The sequence below is a fragment of the Achroia grisella genome, unplaced genomic scaffold (genome assembly GCF_030625045.1).
Source record: "Achroia grisella isolate CSIRO2021 unplaced genomic scaffold, CSIRO_AGI_Agris_v1 utg947, whole genome shotgun sequence".
Lineage (NCBI taxonomy): Eukaryota > Metazoa > Arthropoda > Insecta > Lepidoptera > Pyralidae > Achroia > Achroia grisella.
In genome coordinates this window covers 2,045,736-2,065,625 of record NW_026713071.1, presented here as the reverse complement: position 1 = coordinate 2,065,625, position 19,890 = coordinate 2,045,736, and the positions used below count along the sequence as shown (strand labels likewise).

Below are 19,890 nucleotides of genomic sequence, written 5' to 3'. Positions count from 1 at the left end.
TAACTTGTGTGTTGCTCTTTTAAACAATCCTTGTAAGTTCACATTTTACAAGTCGAAACGTGTGAATACAAACTACCAACCAGCACTAATTCATTTTGGCTCAAATATAAAAACAGAATAAGATTAAATCAGTCGTAGTGATAAGAGCAGACCAGTCCCTACGAGTAGCACTCAGTTCACGAGTATGACGGATGAGCCAGCCATCACTGCGCTCGACCATATTTTAGGGAGTCCAATGATGATGGTTTTTAGGGGAAATCGCGAGGACGTCAACTTGACATGGTACATTGCTAACAATAGGGTTATTAGTCCATATTATTAACAATCTGCTTCCCTCAAATAAAATACAGTATGCGGTATTAAATACAAGTCTGGGGTTTGATTCTGTTAGACTAGAACAATTCTGTTAGAATAGAATAGTTTTAAATGATATGACAGCCTCGGTGATCTAGTAGCACACCGCCTTACTACCGATAGTCGTGAGTTCAATTCTCCGTGCGAGGATTTGAAAAAATGTTTGGATTTATGAGTATAATTGTTTATAGCTGTACAAGTGTTTTTTATGTATCACATTAAATAAGAATGTCTATGAATATGTAATTGGTGTTTCATTAAAAAAGATATTTATACACTCTGAAGTCTGAATCCATTTTATACTTCGCATTTGAAGATAATTATACATTATTTTTCCTCTTCAACTGGTCCAACAACATATTGATTGAATGTTTTTAACATTTAAAATAATTATTTTTTCTAAATAATATTTGTACCGTCACTACAAAGAATCCAATAATAGAATTGCTTTTATATTTTACGTTTTGTAAGGAAACACAACAATGCCAAATCAAATCAACTATACGGTCACAATGAAGTAAATTCTGGTCAAAACATAAAATTGTATTTTGTTAAAGAGCAACGTCGAAACGGAACTGGCTCTGTTTTATTTCTGGTCAAAATATAAAATTCTGGTCAAAACGTAAAATTTTATTTTGTTAAAGAGCAACGTCGAAACGGAAATGGCTCTGTTTTATTTCTGGTCAAAATATAAAATTCTGGTCAAAACGTAAAATTTTATTTTGTTAAAGAGCAACGTCGAAACGGAACTGGCCCTATTTTGTTTCTGGTCAAAACATAAAATTGTATTTTGTTAAAGAGCATCGTCGAAACGGAACTGGCCCTATTTTGTTTCTGGTCAAAACATAAAATTTTATTTTGTTAAAGAGCATCGTCGAAACGGAACTGGCCCTATTTTGTTTCTGGTCAAAACATAAAATTGTATTTTGTTAAAGAGCAACGTCGAAACGGAACTGGCCCTATTTTGTTTCTGGTCAAAACATAAAATTGTATTTTGTTAAAGAGCAACGTCGAAACGGAACTGGCCCTATTTTGTTTCTGGTCAAAACATAAAATTGTATTTTGTTAAAGAGCAACGTCGAAACGGAACTGGCCCTATTTTGTTTCTGGTCAAAACATAAAATTGTATTTTGTTAAAGAGCAACGTCCAAACGGAACTGGCCCTGTTTTATTTCTGGTCAAAATATAAAATTGTATTTTGTTAACGTCGAAATGGTTCTGTTTTATTTCTTATACTTCATTTTGTCTGGAGTAGTGAGACGTCTTAAATCAATTTATCATCTGTGCGCGCTACAAGTAGGTTATTACCAACAGTCTGCTCTATTACGAACTGTCATCATTCATGTCCACAGACTATTATGTATCATTTATTGCCAGTTGCCTGAAAACGGTTACATTACTAACTCTTATATGTATAAACTTCTATAGAATTTTTGCGGCCTCGGGGGGCTAGCAGTTTAGCACACTACTTTACTTATTTCTGTGTTTTTGGAGTTAGTTTAAGTAATAATTAATGAAAATAAGAGAGATGCTTGTAGAGACATTTATTGTAGCAGAGCGCAATGACAGAAATTATTATAAAACAATTATATAAAAGGAATACCAATATTTTAAATATGGATAAAAGAATATATAAAATTACCAGTTCATTGTAGGTCTAATAGCTTATTAAATATCTTACTAATATTATAAATGCGAAAGTAACTCTGTCTGTATAATAAGGAAGTAACCTTTGGTCGCGTGTATGATGCCTCGCTCGATGCAAACATGATTGTTTGTATTCTGGGTGTCTTCTATGTATATTATGGATTGTCGAGTCCCGTTTTTGGTTTAGTGGATTGCTGTTATCACTTTCTGTTGGTCGCGAGTTTGATGCCGAAAGAAATATTTATAATAAAAATATTTAGGTATGGTATAAATATATCAGAGAGCTCTGTTTACTAGTGAGTACTACTAGAGGGCGCTGTGTGAGTTGTTCAGATTTATTTTTTTATTATAATAAATTGTTAAATCATTTTGTGATATTTTCATACACTGAAAAAATAAGAAGGGGTGGTATGTCTTAACTCCGAAATATAATATACCGCTGATTTAGGCAAGGGTTGATTTTATTATTAGATCTTTTGCTTTTCGATATAAATATTATTTATATGAACATATGTACTCGTGTATTCGTTCTTAGAATCTGTCATTTCTATGAATAGAGATATTTTATCATTCCAAGTTGAGAAATATTAATATCGCCTCTACTTAACTCTCAACGATGTATAATATATCTTATTTACACATAATAAGATTTAAATTCGTATATTAAATATTCAGTGCGTTGACATTTAATAAAATTCACATAGATGTTATAGAAATAAATAAGTGAAAAATACAGAAATGAGTAAGTAAAAATTTTATTCCTATGCACGAAAGAAATTACAATTTATATTTAATATATTATCACAGTTAAATTGTGGATTAATAAAAACGCTATGATGGTTCTTTTATTCTTCTCTAATAATCTTTTTCTTCATAATTCTTCATCAATTCATAAACAAATGAATGCTACGTATTCGAAATTCAAATATTCAAATCAGTTTTTTGTCTCGTACGATTTTTATTAAATAAGACTACGCACTTTTAATTAAGATTTTTTAGAGTTGTGTCCCAAACAGATGCAATATAAATCGTGATATTATAAAACTTTCTCTTCATAAACATATGAATAATTCTTCATAAATTCATAAACAAATGAATGCTACTTATTCGAAATTCAACTCAGTTTTTTTGTCTCGTACGATTTTTATTAAATAAGACTACGCACTTTTAATTAAGATTTTTTGGAGTTTATTTATTTTATACTAGCTGTACCCGCGACTTCGTCCGCGTAAAATAGTGACCTTGAGCAAATAATAAAAAATATATATTAATAATCTAACCCAATAAAAAAGTTTCATCGTTCTAGCTTTAAAAATGAAATTTCCATACATAATTCCATACAATTCAATCAACAGCCAAAAACTAAGTTTCAAACTACTATCTTTAAAATGAAGATACTTCCATACATACCATACATACATACATTACATCTCCCCTTTCAACCCCTTATAACCCTTTTTCTTGTTTTTTTTAATGCTACTTATATTAGTGTCATCATGTACCAATGATAAGATGTCGCTATACTGTAACCATTTATGGCTGAGTCCTGTGGCGGTAGGTACTAATATTTTCTCAACAGCCTAAAAAATGGGTTTCAAGTTTCTAGCTTTAAAAAATGACAATACATGCATACAACATTTTAACTCCCCTTTTGACCCTTACAACCCATTTTCGTTAATTATATTTAATCAATACGCAAAAAAATAGGATTGAAGCTTAAACTTTTAAAAAATTCCTCTTTCAGTCTCTTATAACCCTTTTTAGCATTAAAAAGTAACCTAATGTAACCGATCTCAAGATCTAGACTTTAAATTTCATTTAAATCAGTTCAGAAGTTTTGGCTTTTAAGACAGACAGACAGAGTCACTTTCACTTTCATAATATTAGTAAGGTATTTATTAAATAAACTGACCCAAAAAAGCGTAAGAAAAAAGCTTCATCGTTCTAGCTTCAAATATGACGAATTTCCATAAAAACTTTTATCTGCTATTTTATTTTACCCCTTGAATGGTGACAATGTGATATTTACAAATTTAAATGTCATATTTATTTATATTTAATAAACAGTTTAAACATTTCTTTAAATTCTTTTGAAAATTGGTGGTCCAGTTGGCCAATAACATAATAAAATTTTGTTAAATCAAAATAATAGATGTGATATTCTAAATTGCAAACTATCCCTCTACTTGCGCGAACCATATCTCTGACTCTACTGGCCAGAATGGAGAAACGCGTATTCCGAACCTGAATAGCTCGGATGGAACGGTAGATGTTGTTTCTTCCAAGGAAATGTTGTTCATATGTATTGACAACATTTTTAATATTATATGTTGTTTTATTCTTCAAAATTATTAATAATATGTTCTTACGCTCTTGTCCAAGAGCAGGGTCATCAGTTATAGGCTATACCAGGATTATATTTATGTATTTATAAAATAAAATTGCAGAGCAAACGTTTATTCATTTAAATTCATAAGGAGACAACGGATTGACAATAATCAGTTGCGCGCGCTGCTTATACAAATAACATATATGTATATTTATGACATATGAGCGTTAATAAGTCGCATATCTAGTACAATACTGGTGTAATTCAGAAATTAAAAATTTTTGAAAATAGACTTAATAACACAATTATAAAGTAGACTTTCCAAAATATCTAATTTTTTAGTTAAGCCATTATTATAATAAGTGTGTATTCAACCGCATAAAGATAACCTTGCATTACCATTTTCAACCCCTTACAACCCTTTTTTCGTATTAAAAAGTAGCCTATGTCCTTCCTCGGCGTCTAGACTATATAGGTACCAAATTTCATTTAAATCAGTTTAGTAGTTTTGGCGTGAAAGCGAGACAGACAGACAGACAGAGTTACTTTCGCATTTATAATATTAGTAAGGATGAATCGTTATATTATAAAAGTAGCCACCCGCCCCGGATTCGCCCGGGTGTACATGTATTATACATATAAACCTTCCTCTCGAATCACTTTATTTACTACTAAAAACTGTGTTAGAATACGTTACGTAGTTTAAGATCTATACGAACAAACTACGGAAGCGACTTCGTTTTAAACTATAGATTACAAGTTGTTACTTATAATATCGTTTACATTTTTTATAAAAAACAGAGGCTTATTTCAATAAGATCAATACAGCCGTTTATTCGTGAGTAGGTAACCAAGAGATGTCTGTCTGTCTAGACATACACACTTTCACATTTAAAATATTCATATAGATTAACGTCAAATGCGGCAAATATATTATTTACCATAAAATTATTCCTAAACACGTTTACCGTCCATTTTTGTTTTAGAACTGAAAAGAAATCTTATCTTATTAGTATTATAAACGCGAAAGTTTGTTAGTATGAATAGATATTTGTTACTTTTTCACGCAAAAACTACTGAACAGATTTGATGAAACTTTACAGTACTATAGCTTATACATCAGAATAACATATAGGCTATAAATTTCATGAGGGTAGAACCGCTGGTATGATATAAATTAAAATAATAACAGTCTGCCTGTGGTCTAGCAGTTTAGCACATCGCTTTACTTCTGACGTTCGCAAGTTCGATCCAGGCACGTGTAAGTTCGATTCCTCACACCGTATAAACATTTGTATTCATGAGTATGATTGTTTGTATTGATATGGATGTTTCCTATGTATTTTATGTATTATTACCTTAAAGTGTTAAGCCCACTATATGCGCCATTATCTTTGTACATTAAAACTTAATAAAGCTATTAATAAATGTATAAATAATTTGTCTTTACAAAAAAAAAAATATTAAAACTTAATAAAGCTATGAATAAATAGATAAATGATTTGTGTTTACAAAAATGTATCTAAGTATATCTATCAGCTGTCTAGTACATATATTATAAGCTCTAATTAGCTTGAGACCAGTTAGCGCTCTGTACAATTTTTTTTTAATATGTAAATATTGTGATTATAGATGGATTTTTGTTACTCTTTCACGCAAAAACTACTACATGGATTTTGATAAAACCTAACAGTAATGTAGCTTATATATCAGTATAATATATAGGCTATACGTTTCACGTAAATGAAACCGCGGGCACAGCTAGCACTCTGTATTCTAAACAAACATTCAAGTTCCATGCAATAGCTATAAAATGTCGTTATACAACTAGTAATCTAACTTATTTCAAAGTAACATGAAAATTGCACGTTGGCACATTCAGCTGGCATATATTCATAGAACTAAATTCCAGGTTACCGCCTCGTGGTGGCGTATGACAAGAGTTTGATAGTAATAATAAGAATAATCTCAGGACAATTCACACAGCGCCATCTAGACCCAAGTTAAGATAGCTAAAGCTTGTGTTATGGGTACTAGATAACTGATACATATACATAGATTTTTTTTGTATATACATACATATTATACATAGAAAACACCCAGACCGATACAAACAATTATACTCGTGAATACAAATGTTTGTGCCGTGCGAGGAATCTAACCAGCGACCATCGGTCGTAAAGTGGTGCAGACCGCTAGACCACTGAGGTCGTCAAATAAATTCAATCTATTCATTTTATTTATAACACTTTATTGCACTAATAAAGAAAGGATATTAAGAAAATTAAAACACCTTTATCATTACATAGTATAAAACAAAGCTGATCGCTGTCGCTGTCTGTCCGTCCCTATGTATGCTTAAATCTTTAAAACTACGCAACGGATTTTGAAGCGGTATTTTTAATAGATAGAGTAATTTAAAAGGAAGGTTTATATATATAATACATGTACACTCTTGCGAAGTCGGGGTGGGTAGCTAGTCATTACATAGTATAAAACAAAGTCGCTGTCGCTGTCTGTCCGTCCCTATGTACGCTTAAATATTTAAAACTACGCAACGGATTTTGAAGCGGTTCTGTTTATTAGATAGAGTGATTCAAGAGGAAGGTTTATATGTATAATACATGTACACCCGGTCGAAGCCGGAGCTAATAGCTAGTATAGTACAAAATGAAGTCATTTTCGCTGTCTGTTCGCTTAAATATTTTGTACTACGCAACGGATTTTAATGCAGCATTTAGCAATAGAGTAGAGATAGAGTGATTAAAGAGGAAGACTTGTATAGGTCCAACTATAATTAGTGATTAATATTTTACCAGATTTAATTTTGGATATGTTTTTTGCTACTATTGTTCTATTGTTTACTCTTCTGTATATTGTTTTATATTATGTATGTTATTTAAATGTAGAGATGTAGAGTGTCTTAAATGTAATGGATTAAGGACCCGTATTAGCACATTGATTTTAGAAGAAAAACTCTAATCCATCACATTTAAAATAAGTAATCATACTGCTAAGTAACAGTTTATATGTAACGTGCAACTGAATCAGAACGAGAGTAAATTATATTTGCTACTGTATATAATCCACTGAATATCTCCACCACATTATACATGTACACTCGTGCGAATCCGGGGTGGGTAGATATTTGAAAATAAAACCAAATACAAAAGCGTAGAATTAAAATAATTAACATTTCTAAAATAAAAGTAGTCCAAATCATAACATTAGCTATTTGCGAGTGAAAGTCCCATCAAAATCGGTTTAGACGCGTCTGAAATTATCAAGAACCAACAACTGTTTGTTTTTAATAATTTCGGACAGTATTTTTTTTTGTAAATTCAGTAAATTTCTATACACATTTAGTGAAAATCTAATTTTAAATTACAAATACTTCAATTTCATTTATTTGTATAAATCTTTACTAATATTATATGTTTGTTACGCTTTCACGCAAAAACTACTGAACTGATCATCATGAAATACACATTTATACACATATTATTGGAGGTACTATAATAAACATGGGCTACTTTTTATCTAAAAACAAATATAAAAAAAAACAAAAAGACATACACATGCACGCACAAGCACATACACGTATTTTGTGTACTGTTTTTTTTTTGTAATTGTCGCACTGTTTGTTATTCTTTTTTTTGTTTGTTTAATGTGTGTTTTAGTTTTTTCTTCTACTGAATAAATATCATTTCATTTAAAAAAAATAATATATCAACATTTTGGTACTTCAGCGCCATAATATATTCATCATATCGATTAAATAAAGTATAATATATTCATCATATCGATTCATTTCTATTATAATGATCTCCGATTCTTATTTAATAGATTCAAAGCGTTGGTATGTACATATAATAGAACCTATCATCACGAATGATTTAATCTTATTGCATATTTATATTTGACCCGAAAAATTAGTGCTTGTTGGTAGTTTGTATTCACACGTTTCGACTTGTAAATGTAAACTTACAAGGATTATTTAAAAAAGCAACACACAAGTTTCTTGCTCGTTCTTCTTGTGATGAGACAGCTTTCCGAACGAGTGGTAGATAAAAAACAAATTGTTGTGACTATTCAAAAGTGCTTAAATTAAGTTTATTTGAATAAATGATTTCCTATTCTATTCTATTCTATTCCTAATATAATAATCTCAGAGCGTGAGTTACTTACTACATATAATTCCACAGATTAATGACGTTTTGTTACCTGGCGGCCTTCAACTGGTGGTTACTGCTGTGCCCGTGGTCCCTCAGCCACGACTGGCAGATGGGGTCCGTGCCGCTCATCACCAGCGGCTGGGACCCCAGGAACTTGCTCACCTGCGCTGCATTCGGGGCCTTACTGCTGTTGTGCTATCGGTTTATAGCTGACTTAGAGGTTTGTACTGTATTTTATTTTACATTTGAAAAATCTTCACTTTAAAAATAATAATAATCTTAGGACAATTCACACAGCGCCATCTAGACCCAAGTTAAGCTAGCTAAAGCTTGTATTATGCGTACTAGATAACTAATACATATATCTTTTTTTTTTTCGAAAATACTAAATGTTTGTCAAGAATAAACTCAAACACTATATAATCGATTTTAAAAATGTTTTCTTTTGTTAGTCCAAAATAAACTCGACACTATTTGACGGCTTCGGGAGTCTAGCGGTTTAGCACCCCGCCTTAATTCCGATAGTCGCGGGTTCGATTCCTCGCACGGCACAAACAGTTATATTCATGATTGTTTGTATAATATATAGAAAACAACCAAAAAATCTTCAAAACCTTTTTATGTATACATATGAATTTATATCAATTGTCTAGTAATCATAACAGAAGCTCTGCTTAGCTTGGGACTAGATGAATAGTCCTGAAACGTAATATATATTTAATCGACTTTAAAGTTTTCTTATGTGTGAGATATTTTTTTTAATTTTTGTTTATGGTTTCATACCAGGTCCAGAGACACACTCCGGCTGTCATTGGACTGTTACTCCTGGTGATACCCTTCGTGCCTGCTAGCAACTTACTAGTTACCGTCGGTTTTGTTATCGCCGAGCGAATTCTTTATATACCCAGGTAACTAAATCTTTACCTATATATAATACCCAGGTAACTAAATCTTTTATATATATGGACTTTTATATATAGGTAAATATAAAATTCTAGTGTCACAGTATTAATTGCTATACGTCTCCTAAACGGCTTAAACGATTTTGATGAAATTTTATATGTGTAGTATGTAGGTCGGAGAATAGGTCGTTATCAATTTTTTCTATTACTAAGTGATAAGAGTAGACCTCCCTACAGTTTTAATTTTAGACAATTTGTTGTATGATGTAATATTAATAAGTATATACTACAATTTTTCACAAACACATTCTAGTAAAGAAGCAGGAAGTAGGGACGTTGTAAAATAACTTAACCAGTTGGTTATATATTCAATATTTTTTCTATTTGAGTATTTAATTGAATTAGTGCTAATTGGTGGTTTGTATTCACACACTTAAACTTAAAAATGTAAAGTAATCATAAAATTATTTAAAAGAGCAACACGCAAGTTTCTTGTTCGTTCTTCTTGTGATGAGACAGCTTTCCGAATGAGCGGTAGATTAAAAAATGTGATGACTATTCAAAACTGCTTCAATGTAAGTTTATTTGAATAAATGATTTTCTATTCTATTCTATTAATTATAGACAATTTTTTATGATGTATTGATAAATATATACACTCCCAATTTTCCCAAATTGCAGCTTTAGATAAACATTCTAGTAAAGAACTTACTGTAATTCTTGACAGCTGAAGGTCCTTTAGAAGATTCTAGAAAGATTTCGCTGGTATACCTCTCGCTTCTATTTCAACCGCACCAAAGGGTGTAGTACAGCGGCGCTACCGTGGCAGATTGCCACCGTCAGTGCCGTAATCACACATACAATTTCAATACCTTAATTTTATAATATTTCATATGTATGTTAGTTTATAAGGCATTTATAATATGGACCTAGTAGCCTGAAATAAATCTATATGTATATAACTCAAAGGTGACTGACATAGTGATCTATCAACGCACAGCCCAAACCACTGGACGGATCGGGCTGAAATTTGGCATGCAGGTAGATGTTACGACGTAGGCATCCGCTAAGAAAGGATTTTGATTAATTCTACCCCCAAGGGGATAAAATAGGGGATGAAAGTTTGTATGAAACTTCGCCAATTTTAAACCGATCGGGCTGAGACTTTGCATGCATAAAGCTACTATGACGTTGCATCCCCTAAGAAAGGATTTTGATAAATTCCATCCCTAAAGGGATAAATTATCGCGAGCGAAGACGCGAGCAAAAGCTAGTAAATAAATAAAAATAAATGTAAATAAACCACATAGCCATTTTTCGTTAGTTCGTTTATTAGGTCGTAATATTTATTTCTTTTTATTGCATAGTCTTTATGTATATTTATTTCCCATGGAACAGTGAGCTTTATTAGTGTTACGAGTTTAGTTTTTTTCGAATATAGGAATATATCTGGTCAAATTGATGAAACATCTGCATCCTCTGGGAATTTACAATGTTTTTCATACATATCAATTAAAATAGTCCACTCTGGTGTAAAAACTCGTGTTGAATCTTCATTACATAGTATAAAACAAAGTCGCTGTCGCTGTCTGTCCGTCCCTATCCGTATGTTTAAATCTTTAAAACTACACAACGGATTTTGTAGCGGTTTTTTTTAATAGATAGAGTGATTCAAGAGGAATGTTTATATGTATAATACATGTACACCCGGGCGAAGCCGGGGCGAGTAGCTAGTCTTTTATAAAAGTGTAAACACATAGCAATGCATATTAATTGTGTTTTTTTAAGGAATGAACTAATTATTTGTTTATTATCAGTGTGGGTAGTGTCATCATAACTGCCTACGGCGTGCAGCTCATGTGGTACTCCAAGCCGTGGACGAAATGGATCCTGGTCATTGGGCTTGCCATACTGGCGGCCAGTGGTGTTGCCAGGACATATAGAAGAAATGCTGACTGGAAAGATCGAGCTACTTTATTACGGTAATTTTTTTTTTATCCCTAACTTATAAATATGACCTGTATGTATGAGTATCTCTCTTTTATAATAAACTTCTTGGACAAGTCACATAGCGCCATGTATACCCAAGCTAAGCAGAATTCGTGTTATGCGAACTAGACAACTGATATATATATTTATATACAGTTTTTTGTAAATATATACAACAATACACAAACATATAAAACATTTAGATTTAGACCAATACAAACAATCATATTCATGAATACAAATGTTTATACCGTGCAAGGATTCGATCCCGCGATCATTGGAAGTAAAGCGGTGTGCCAAATTGCTACACCAACGAGGCCGTCAATATTTGAATATTATCTTGTGGTAAAAATCATATCGCGTTAATAAACATTTTTTTTTTATTTTATGTCATTCACATTTACTTTATAACTTAATTCATAAACTGTGTAACAGTAACTGTGTAAAATGACGTATTTTCAAAAGTTTTTTCTTATTTTTTTACCTTACTTATTCATATTTTCTATCCTGAACGTTTCTACCAACCTTACTTCATTGCTCCGTTCTTTTCTTAAACTTACATGCGTATAACGCACTTTTTTAAATTACTATTCCATTTTTATATATATTTTAAAATACATTTTTCCGTTGTATTATTATTACTTTCAAAATATACATCGTACCAATAACAACCACGATTTGTTTTCATATAAAATCTACAGTCCTTAATAAACCGTCGGACGTAAAAAAATACATAAAAAGTCGACATAATCAAATACCAATAGGTATAGAACTGCACCAAAACAGTGCAAAGTTTTATAGTCACCCGTGACACTATAAAATCTTATATTTTCCTGTAAGCCGGCTGTTATACGCTCTCGAGATAGCGCCTTTATCGCTGACACCTTTTCTTACATGGCTTATGTGCAATCTCTTGTTAATACCTCAGAGACAGCATCCCCGATTTCCTATAACGTACACGAACGAGGTCGAGATTCAACAGAAACAAAAGTGTTTCATATAGGTATTATTGTTTTAGAGTTTGTATAATGTTGATGGTCTTTATGGTGTAGGGATTTAACACATCTCTTTAATTTACAACGGTTGCAAGTTAGATTTTCGCACGGTGCAAATATTTTTAGTTATAACTATGGTTGTATCGGTCTGAGTGTTTTCTATGTATATTATATATGTATTTACAAAAACAGATATTTGTAACAATTAACCTCAATTAACGTCGTAGTAGTTACAAGTACTAGACAACCGATATATATATTACTAGCTGTCCCGGCAAACGTTGTTTTGCCATATAAATTAATAACGCTATAAAAAAATAGGGGTTGATGATAGAAGGGTGAAAATTTAGGATTGGACGTATTTTAGGAAGTTGTATCATAAAAAAATAGAAACTAAAAATTTTATCTAAAAAAAAAAAAAATAGGGGTGGACTACCCCTACATTTAGGGGGATGAAAAAAAGATGTTTGCCGATTCTCAGACCTACTCAATACGCTCACAAAATTTCATGAGAATCGGTCAAGCCGTTTCGGAGGAGTATGGGAACGAAAACTGTGACACGAGAATTTTATATATAAGATTTACACCAACACAATTACATTATATATATATATATATTTCACTACATTTTACGACAAAATCTAATAATATAATTTAACACACCATAAACTGACCTCTATCGGGTTTAAACTCCATAACTTCATCTCATAAACTTAATAACGGCTCACCAGAAAATAACCGAGTACGCGTAATAATATTAAATATTGCGGTCTTTTATGGCAACACATCCATCAGTTTCCAATGGAAAGCGGTTAAATACAGTTGGCTTTGTAATGTGTTGCCATATTGTTGACGTATTCTATTAAGGATGCATAACCCCGACCACTCTCAATACAATACGTGATTCTATAACAATTCTCTACAATAACAAATAAACTCTATGAAATTTTGTGCACAGAATAAGGCAATTGATATCAACGTTTCATACTAGTTATGTTTTCTTTAAACAAGTTTGTTTTAGAATTACACGTAACTGAAAGACTCGATTTGCAACAAAAAAAAGGATCTATCTTTAGTTTATTCGTATGAACAATCTGAGACAGTATGAAAATTTAAAAACATGTGCATGATATTGAAATATAATTAATTATCATTACCTTTTTATTTTTATATAGCAGAGTAGATTTTATATTTTTATATTTATGTAATATAAACATATGAAATCAGCTCTGCTCTGCAGCTCTTTATTATTGAATCTATATACTGAACTGGACGATAGAGAAAAAAATATAATACACAAAAAAAAATACGTTGATAAGCGACTAAAATGTCCTATATGAATAAGTATTTGATTTTGATTTTTTTATTTATTTATTTAGGAAGATTAACAGTGTAATTTTACATGTAACAAATCATATTTTCTGTTTCCTATGCCAATTAGAATCTTCGCTAATAGCATTACTAGATATTTTTTTTTTTATTATCCAGTTATAATAAATCAAAGTAATTACGTATCAGTGTTATAGTGACTTTATCTGAAAGAAAAAGTAATGATGTACTACAGAACATTCATTCTGTAGTTACATCATTACTTATGGGTATGTTAGTCTGTTTGCTTGTATTGTACAAGTACATCATTACTTTTTCTTTCAGATACAGTACGGCTATACACCAATTTTAATTTTTGCGTGGACACACTCCCCTTAATTGTTTGTTCGTAAATTGTAACATCGTTAGTGGCAACATTTATATAGAACAAGGAAATTAAATTACTGTACAATACGATGTACGGTTGTTGTAAATATTATCTACTGGATTGCTGAATAACAGCAACAAATCATTTGTCGTTTGCACATCATTATTACATAGTGCGACAGCGACTCTGTTTTACAGAGTCACTGTCGCTGTCGCTGTCTGTCCGTCCTTATGTATGCTTAAATCCTTAAAACTATGCAACGGATTTTCAAGCGGTTTTTTTAATAGATAGAGTGATTCAAAAGAAAGGTTTATATATATAATGCATGTACATCCATGCGAAGTCGGGTTGGGTAGCAATATTATATTAAAGAGATATTTACTATGAGAATATTCTTTTATATATAAATACAATTCACACAGCGCCATCTAGTCCCAAGCTAAACAGAGCTTTTGGGTACTAGCCAATTGATATAAATACATGTATTTTTGTTTTGTAAATACAATCTTATGTATACTGTGTGTTTTCTATGTATTAAATTTTTATACATAGAAAACACTTATACCTATTAAACATCCTACTAATGAATACAAATGTTTGCATCGTGCGAGGAACCGAACCTGCGACCATAGAAAGTAAGGCGTTGTGCTAAACCACTAAAACACAGAGCATCCCTATAAATATCCCTAAATGTAAAATAAGAGCGTAATAATATTGGAATTACAAGATCAAACGTCGGTTCAGTAATAAAAACAACCGCAACCAAGCACCAAATTAAAAAGTTCACAAACATTCATAACCCACGTAATGTTTTAAATATGACATAAAGCGCTTTCAGCGATTTACACCTAGCGCAATATTCGCTTCACGGTCGCCGCGTTTCAGCGTAAATTACCACCGAATGTGTTTTGTTTGTTCCAGAGCGGATTTAGTGACTTTGCCGCAGAACGCCAAACTGCACTACAACTTGGGAAACTTCCTGAGGGAGACTGAACAGCAAGACAACGCTATCAGACATTACAAAGAAGCTTTGAGGTAAGCGCGACGGTTGCTCGGCTAATCTTTGACGCGCGTAAATGGTGTAATTATCCAAATTTTGTACCGTTGTACTGAATTTGTATGTTGCTAATGACTTCTTTAAATTTCATAAATACATTTTTATTTCATTATAATTATTTATTTTATGAATATAAATATGGGTAAGTGCATCGCAAATGACCAGGGGCATAAGAAATTATTGATTACATGCATAGAAAAATAGTTTTTATTCAAAATTTAATAATTTAATAATGCTAATTATTTCTATAGATATTTTTTTTGTAATTAGTTATTTTCTGAATATAAATACAGCTAATAGCACCGCAAGTAGCCAGAGCCATAAGAAAAAAAGATATTTAAAGAATGATTTCATGAATTTATACAGAAAAATAACCTTTATTAAAAATATATCTATTTTCATTATTGGTGATTTTTCAAATTTAGAATATGCGAAATATGAACTCCAAGAAACAATGTTTTTCTTTTATGACTCTTAAAGCTACGTAAATTCGAAATTTAAATTCAAACTACTCTTTTTCTATTTTACTTCTTATCTCTAAAAAACACAACGTATTATAGATTCGAAATTTGAATTCAAATTCAGACATTCTGGAATGATATCACAATGCTACAGAATTTGTGTATCGTTCTTACATATACAATACAGATTCTTTAAACTTAGTTATTTTGTGGTCCAGTCTTCAATTTACCCTCTACCAATCTGTAGTCTATGGTTATTTCAGATTAATATTGACCATAATCACTGTATCTAATTAAAATATATTTCATTTAGACTATGGCCGAGCTACGCAAGTGCCCACAACAATATAGGCACTCTAGTCACAGGCGCAGACAATGCGGAGCATCATTTCTTGCAAGCAATAAAATTCAATAAACACCACGTGAACGCACATTACAACTTGGGCAAACTTTATAAGTAAGTAAGATTCTTAAAGTTATAACTTATTTTATTTATTACATATTTTATTATTATATTCAACTTTTTTCACTGTTGTACAAATTATATAAACGGGATATATCGTTATATTATTTATAAGCTCCCGATATTTCGACTCTACCAAACCAAATCAAATTAAAAGTCATTTATTCATGTAGGACATTTTAGCCGCTTATGAACGTAAAGTTTAGTATTAATATTTTTCTCCTACCGTCCAGTTCACTATACAGATTCAATTGAGAAGAATGGGCAAGAAACTCAATTGTTTTTTTTAATAGCCAATTTTTTTCCCGCACTAATATTAAATGCTCATAAATAATATTACCACGGTTAAATCCCGTTTATATAATAACTAGGTAACTCGCGCTACTTCGTCTGCATCATACTTATCATTATATATCGCCCAATTTACATACTATATTTTTAAATTATAGCCCTTGTGTTATTCTAATGTAAAAAGTTATGTTACTGTAAAGTTTCATCAAGATCCGTTCAGTGGTTTTTGCGTGAAAGAGTAAGAAAAATCCATCCATACTCAAACTTAAGCATTTATAAATATTAGTAAGATAAAAATAATAATATCCTTGGACAATTCACAATATTAGATAATACTGTGTGAATTGTCCCAAGCTAAGCCGAACTTGTGTTACAGGCACTAGACTGATACATAGATACATTTACTTTGTATTTAAACCATCCTCTTAGAACTAATCACAAAATATATGTCCTTATAATATTAGTGTAGATAATCAATACACCATTTAATTAAAAATCTTTGACAAACTGTGATCAGTATTGAATTTTTTAATCACCATGTCCAATCAATTTACATTTATGTTATAGATTATACAAATAGAAAAGTCAATGATATTCGGTAATCTCTACCTACCCCACAAGAGATCTCGCGTGAAGATATATAGATTTAATCTCTGTTATTTACTTTATTGGTTTAGGAAGAGCGGGCAAACAGCACGAGCTATACAAATGCTGGAAAAGTGTATATGGCTTCAGCCAAGGTTTGTGCAAGCTCACGTGGAACTGCTGATCCTCAAACCAGAGTCAGAGAAGAGGAGTATACTATCAAAGCTGGTGGAGCTGGAACCAAATAATTGGGAACATTTCGTGTTGTACGGAGACTGGTTAAGGTTGAAAGGTAAATTAGAAATAATGTATAGTAACTACTTCTAAATATGACACAAAAATATTTCACATTTTTTAAAAATGACATAGAAAAAGAATTTAATATAAAACCTTCACGCAAATATTTATACAAATAAACCTAATGTAAACACTTTTAAATAGTAGTCTATTAATACTATTCTACCACTCTTTATCTGGCTTTAGCTTAAAACTACTAGAAAACTCAATGCGAAAGTTTTTATCAATATCAAAGTCAAAGGCACAATAATAAGTAATAAAAAAATATTATATGTTATAACAATGTATTTGTCTAGAAAAAAGTTCAATAATAAAGTAAAAAATATCAAAAATGGGTACCATAGACATTAGACATCTTAGTCTAAAAAGAATAATAGGCAAACTGCCAGCAACATTAAGGTTGTAACGTGTGTAAATCATTGCGAACTTATTTTTTTTTCAGGTCTACAAAGCCTAGCCTCAAAGTACTATTTAGAAGCTTTAAAACTGAATTTTAGGAATCGAAATTTAGAGAAACCAGTCAGAGGAGATCTAATCTCGTTTAGATATACAGCACTCATGTACAGGTCGTTAGGGCAAAAGTCTAGAATACTACAGCTTTTAACAAGGTAAGTGTAAATTTTGAAACATAAACTATAGACCTAACTTCAGATAGAATTATCAGAGGCTTGTATACATTATTTTTGGAAATCTTTACGTATATCTTCTTATACACTGGCTGTATCGTAGTAATATATTTTGGATTCAAATTTGAATATATTTGTCCACGAAGAGATCTGACAATCAAATTTCAAGCAGTTAAGAATGGAACTCTCTCCCAGCGTCTATTTCCTGTCTCTTACAACATTGGGTCTTTCAAGTCAAAAGTGAATAGACATTATTTGGCTTGGGTGTAACAACTTAGACCGCATCATCACTTAACATCGCATCGATAAGATTGTGGTTAATCGCGCTCAAATTTAGGAATAAAAATTACTACAGCTTCAAAGATAAGCCTACTAGTACTAGGCTCACAGGCATCGTAGTAGTATATTAGAATACAAATTTGAATATATTTGTACAAGATGGCACACGTGGCGGCGCGGGTGGCCGAGCGCGGCGGCAGCGCACATGTACCTACGTGACTGGCGACTCAAGATGGAGCTGGAGGGCCGGGTGCAAATCTATTCTAAAGCTGTCAACCCCACCGTACGTTACTTTATCTGTAATACCTATCTTATTTCTTTGGACACACGTTTGAATACGTGTTGTTTCAATCCTGCAGCTGCCAAACATGCTTCTTTGAATATACGTTTGAATACATGTTGTTTCGATACTGCAGCTGCCAAACGTGAATTTGAAACATTTAAATATTCGCTCAATTCTGGACTTGGTGTACTTACTGGTTTTAATACATGCACAAAAGCTAATACAAAAATCTAATGGGCAAATCTTTGGTCCAATATAGCATAGTTATGTTCAGAAGTAATTAAATATTTGAAGTTTTTTAAATTATTAAAATTGTCTTTAAATACTAATTAAAAAATGGCTAAACTAGATAATAATTTTATTAAGCAATTTTATTGGCTACTGAATTGTTTTACTTTTCTTTCAAGCTGTTTTCTTTATATTGAAATAAGAAAATACCCCGTAGGTAAAATAGATTTAAAAGTTTTGGTTTTTATAATTATGATTTACTAAGATGTATTTTTTTTTACAGAAAACGACCACCTGCTTCGATCACTCACAACTGTCGGGTGAAGTAAAAATAGCAGTAAAAGAAAAGCCAACAAATTATGAAGAAAATAAAAAGCAAGTGACAAATTTAAAAAGTGTCCGTAACAAAATTGTGAGTACTGCAAGTGACAGTAACAATAGTGCGTGTGAGTGTAAAAAGTGCGGGACCAAAAAACGTAACGTGTCTATATCGTCACAAATAAAAACAACTCATAACAAATCAGAGATCGGACATAAAGAAAAACAATGCAATTTGCATAAAGAGAAAACAGTGAAAAACAGTGATGTGATACCAAATATAGGCGGGCCGCTTTCCGAACATATTCTTATGAAGACATTTTAAGTTGATCATAACAATTACTTTACGTGTGATATTTTGAGTGTGACTGTCAAAATTTATGTAGATTGTGCTTGCGAAATTTTTATTTCCAAAACAAAATTCAATAATGTTAGGTGTAATTATGCTGACAATATCGCGAAATTGAATATAGTTAAGGAAATGGTTGGCGTCAAAAATTCTATTAGCGATCTTTTTATATTAGGAAGCCCCAGAGCAGGAAAAAGACCAGAGGATATATATTATGTAGTACAATGAGATCCGTATATAGTTAATTTATAAATATGAATGAAAGGATAAATAGAATGAGGAACAGGATGAAAATGATTTATATAAATTAGTAGGTATTTTTTTTATGGATGATAATGGAATGGAGCGTCTGCCTGCGCTAACGGTTTACGCTGGCGGAGCACCAGTGGAGGATGATAAGATGAGCATGAGGTCAGGTCAGTTAGCCTATCATGACAAATTCAGCAGGAATTTATCAAGATGGTTTCCAGGGGGAACCGCGTGGAGGTCAACCTGACATGGTACATTGATAGCAATGGGATCATCAATCCAACCAATTGCTAACAATGTCCTTCCCCCATTAGTAG

At 31.7% G+C, this 19,890-nt stretch overlaps 1 protein-coding gene across 1 annotated transcript in view; it reads left to right on the top strand.

The window, feature by feature from the left end:
- LOC131854055 (protein O-mannosyl-transferase TMTC1-like) overlaps positions 1–19,492 on the top strand; it is a 125,610-nt gene extending 106,118 nt beyond the window's left edge. The window contains exons 6-14 of the mRNA XM_059205178.1: positions 8,536–8,725; positions 9,292–9,413; positions 11,225–11,389; positions 15,009–15,122; positions 15,919–16,062; positions 17,037–17,236; positions 17,684–17,849; positions 18,306–18,429; positions 18,941–19,492. Of these exons, the coding sequence (XP_059061161.1) occupies positions 8,536–8,725; positions 9,292–9,413; positions 11,225–11,389; positions 15,009–15,122; positions 15,919–16,062; positions 17,037–17,236; positions 17,684–17,849; positions 18,306–18,429; positions 18,941–19,300 (1,585 nt within the window). The 3' untranslated portion in view covers positions 19,301–19,492. The remainder of the gene's footprint in view (positions 1–8,535; positions 8,726–9,291; positions 9,414–11,224; positions 11,390–15,008; positions 15,123–15,918; positions 16,063–17,036; positions 17,237–17,683; positions 17,850–18,305; positions 18,430–18,940) is intronic.
- The last annotated feature ends 398 nt before the right edge of the window (positions 19,493–19,890 follow it).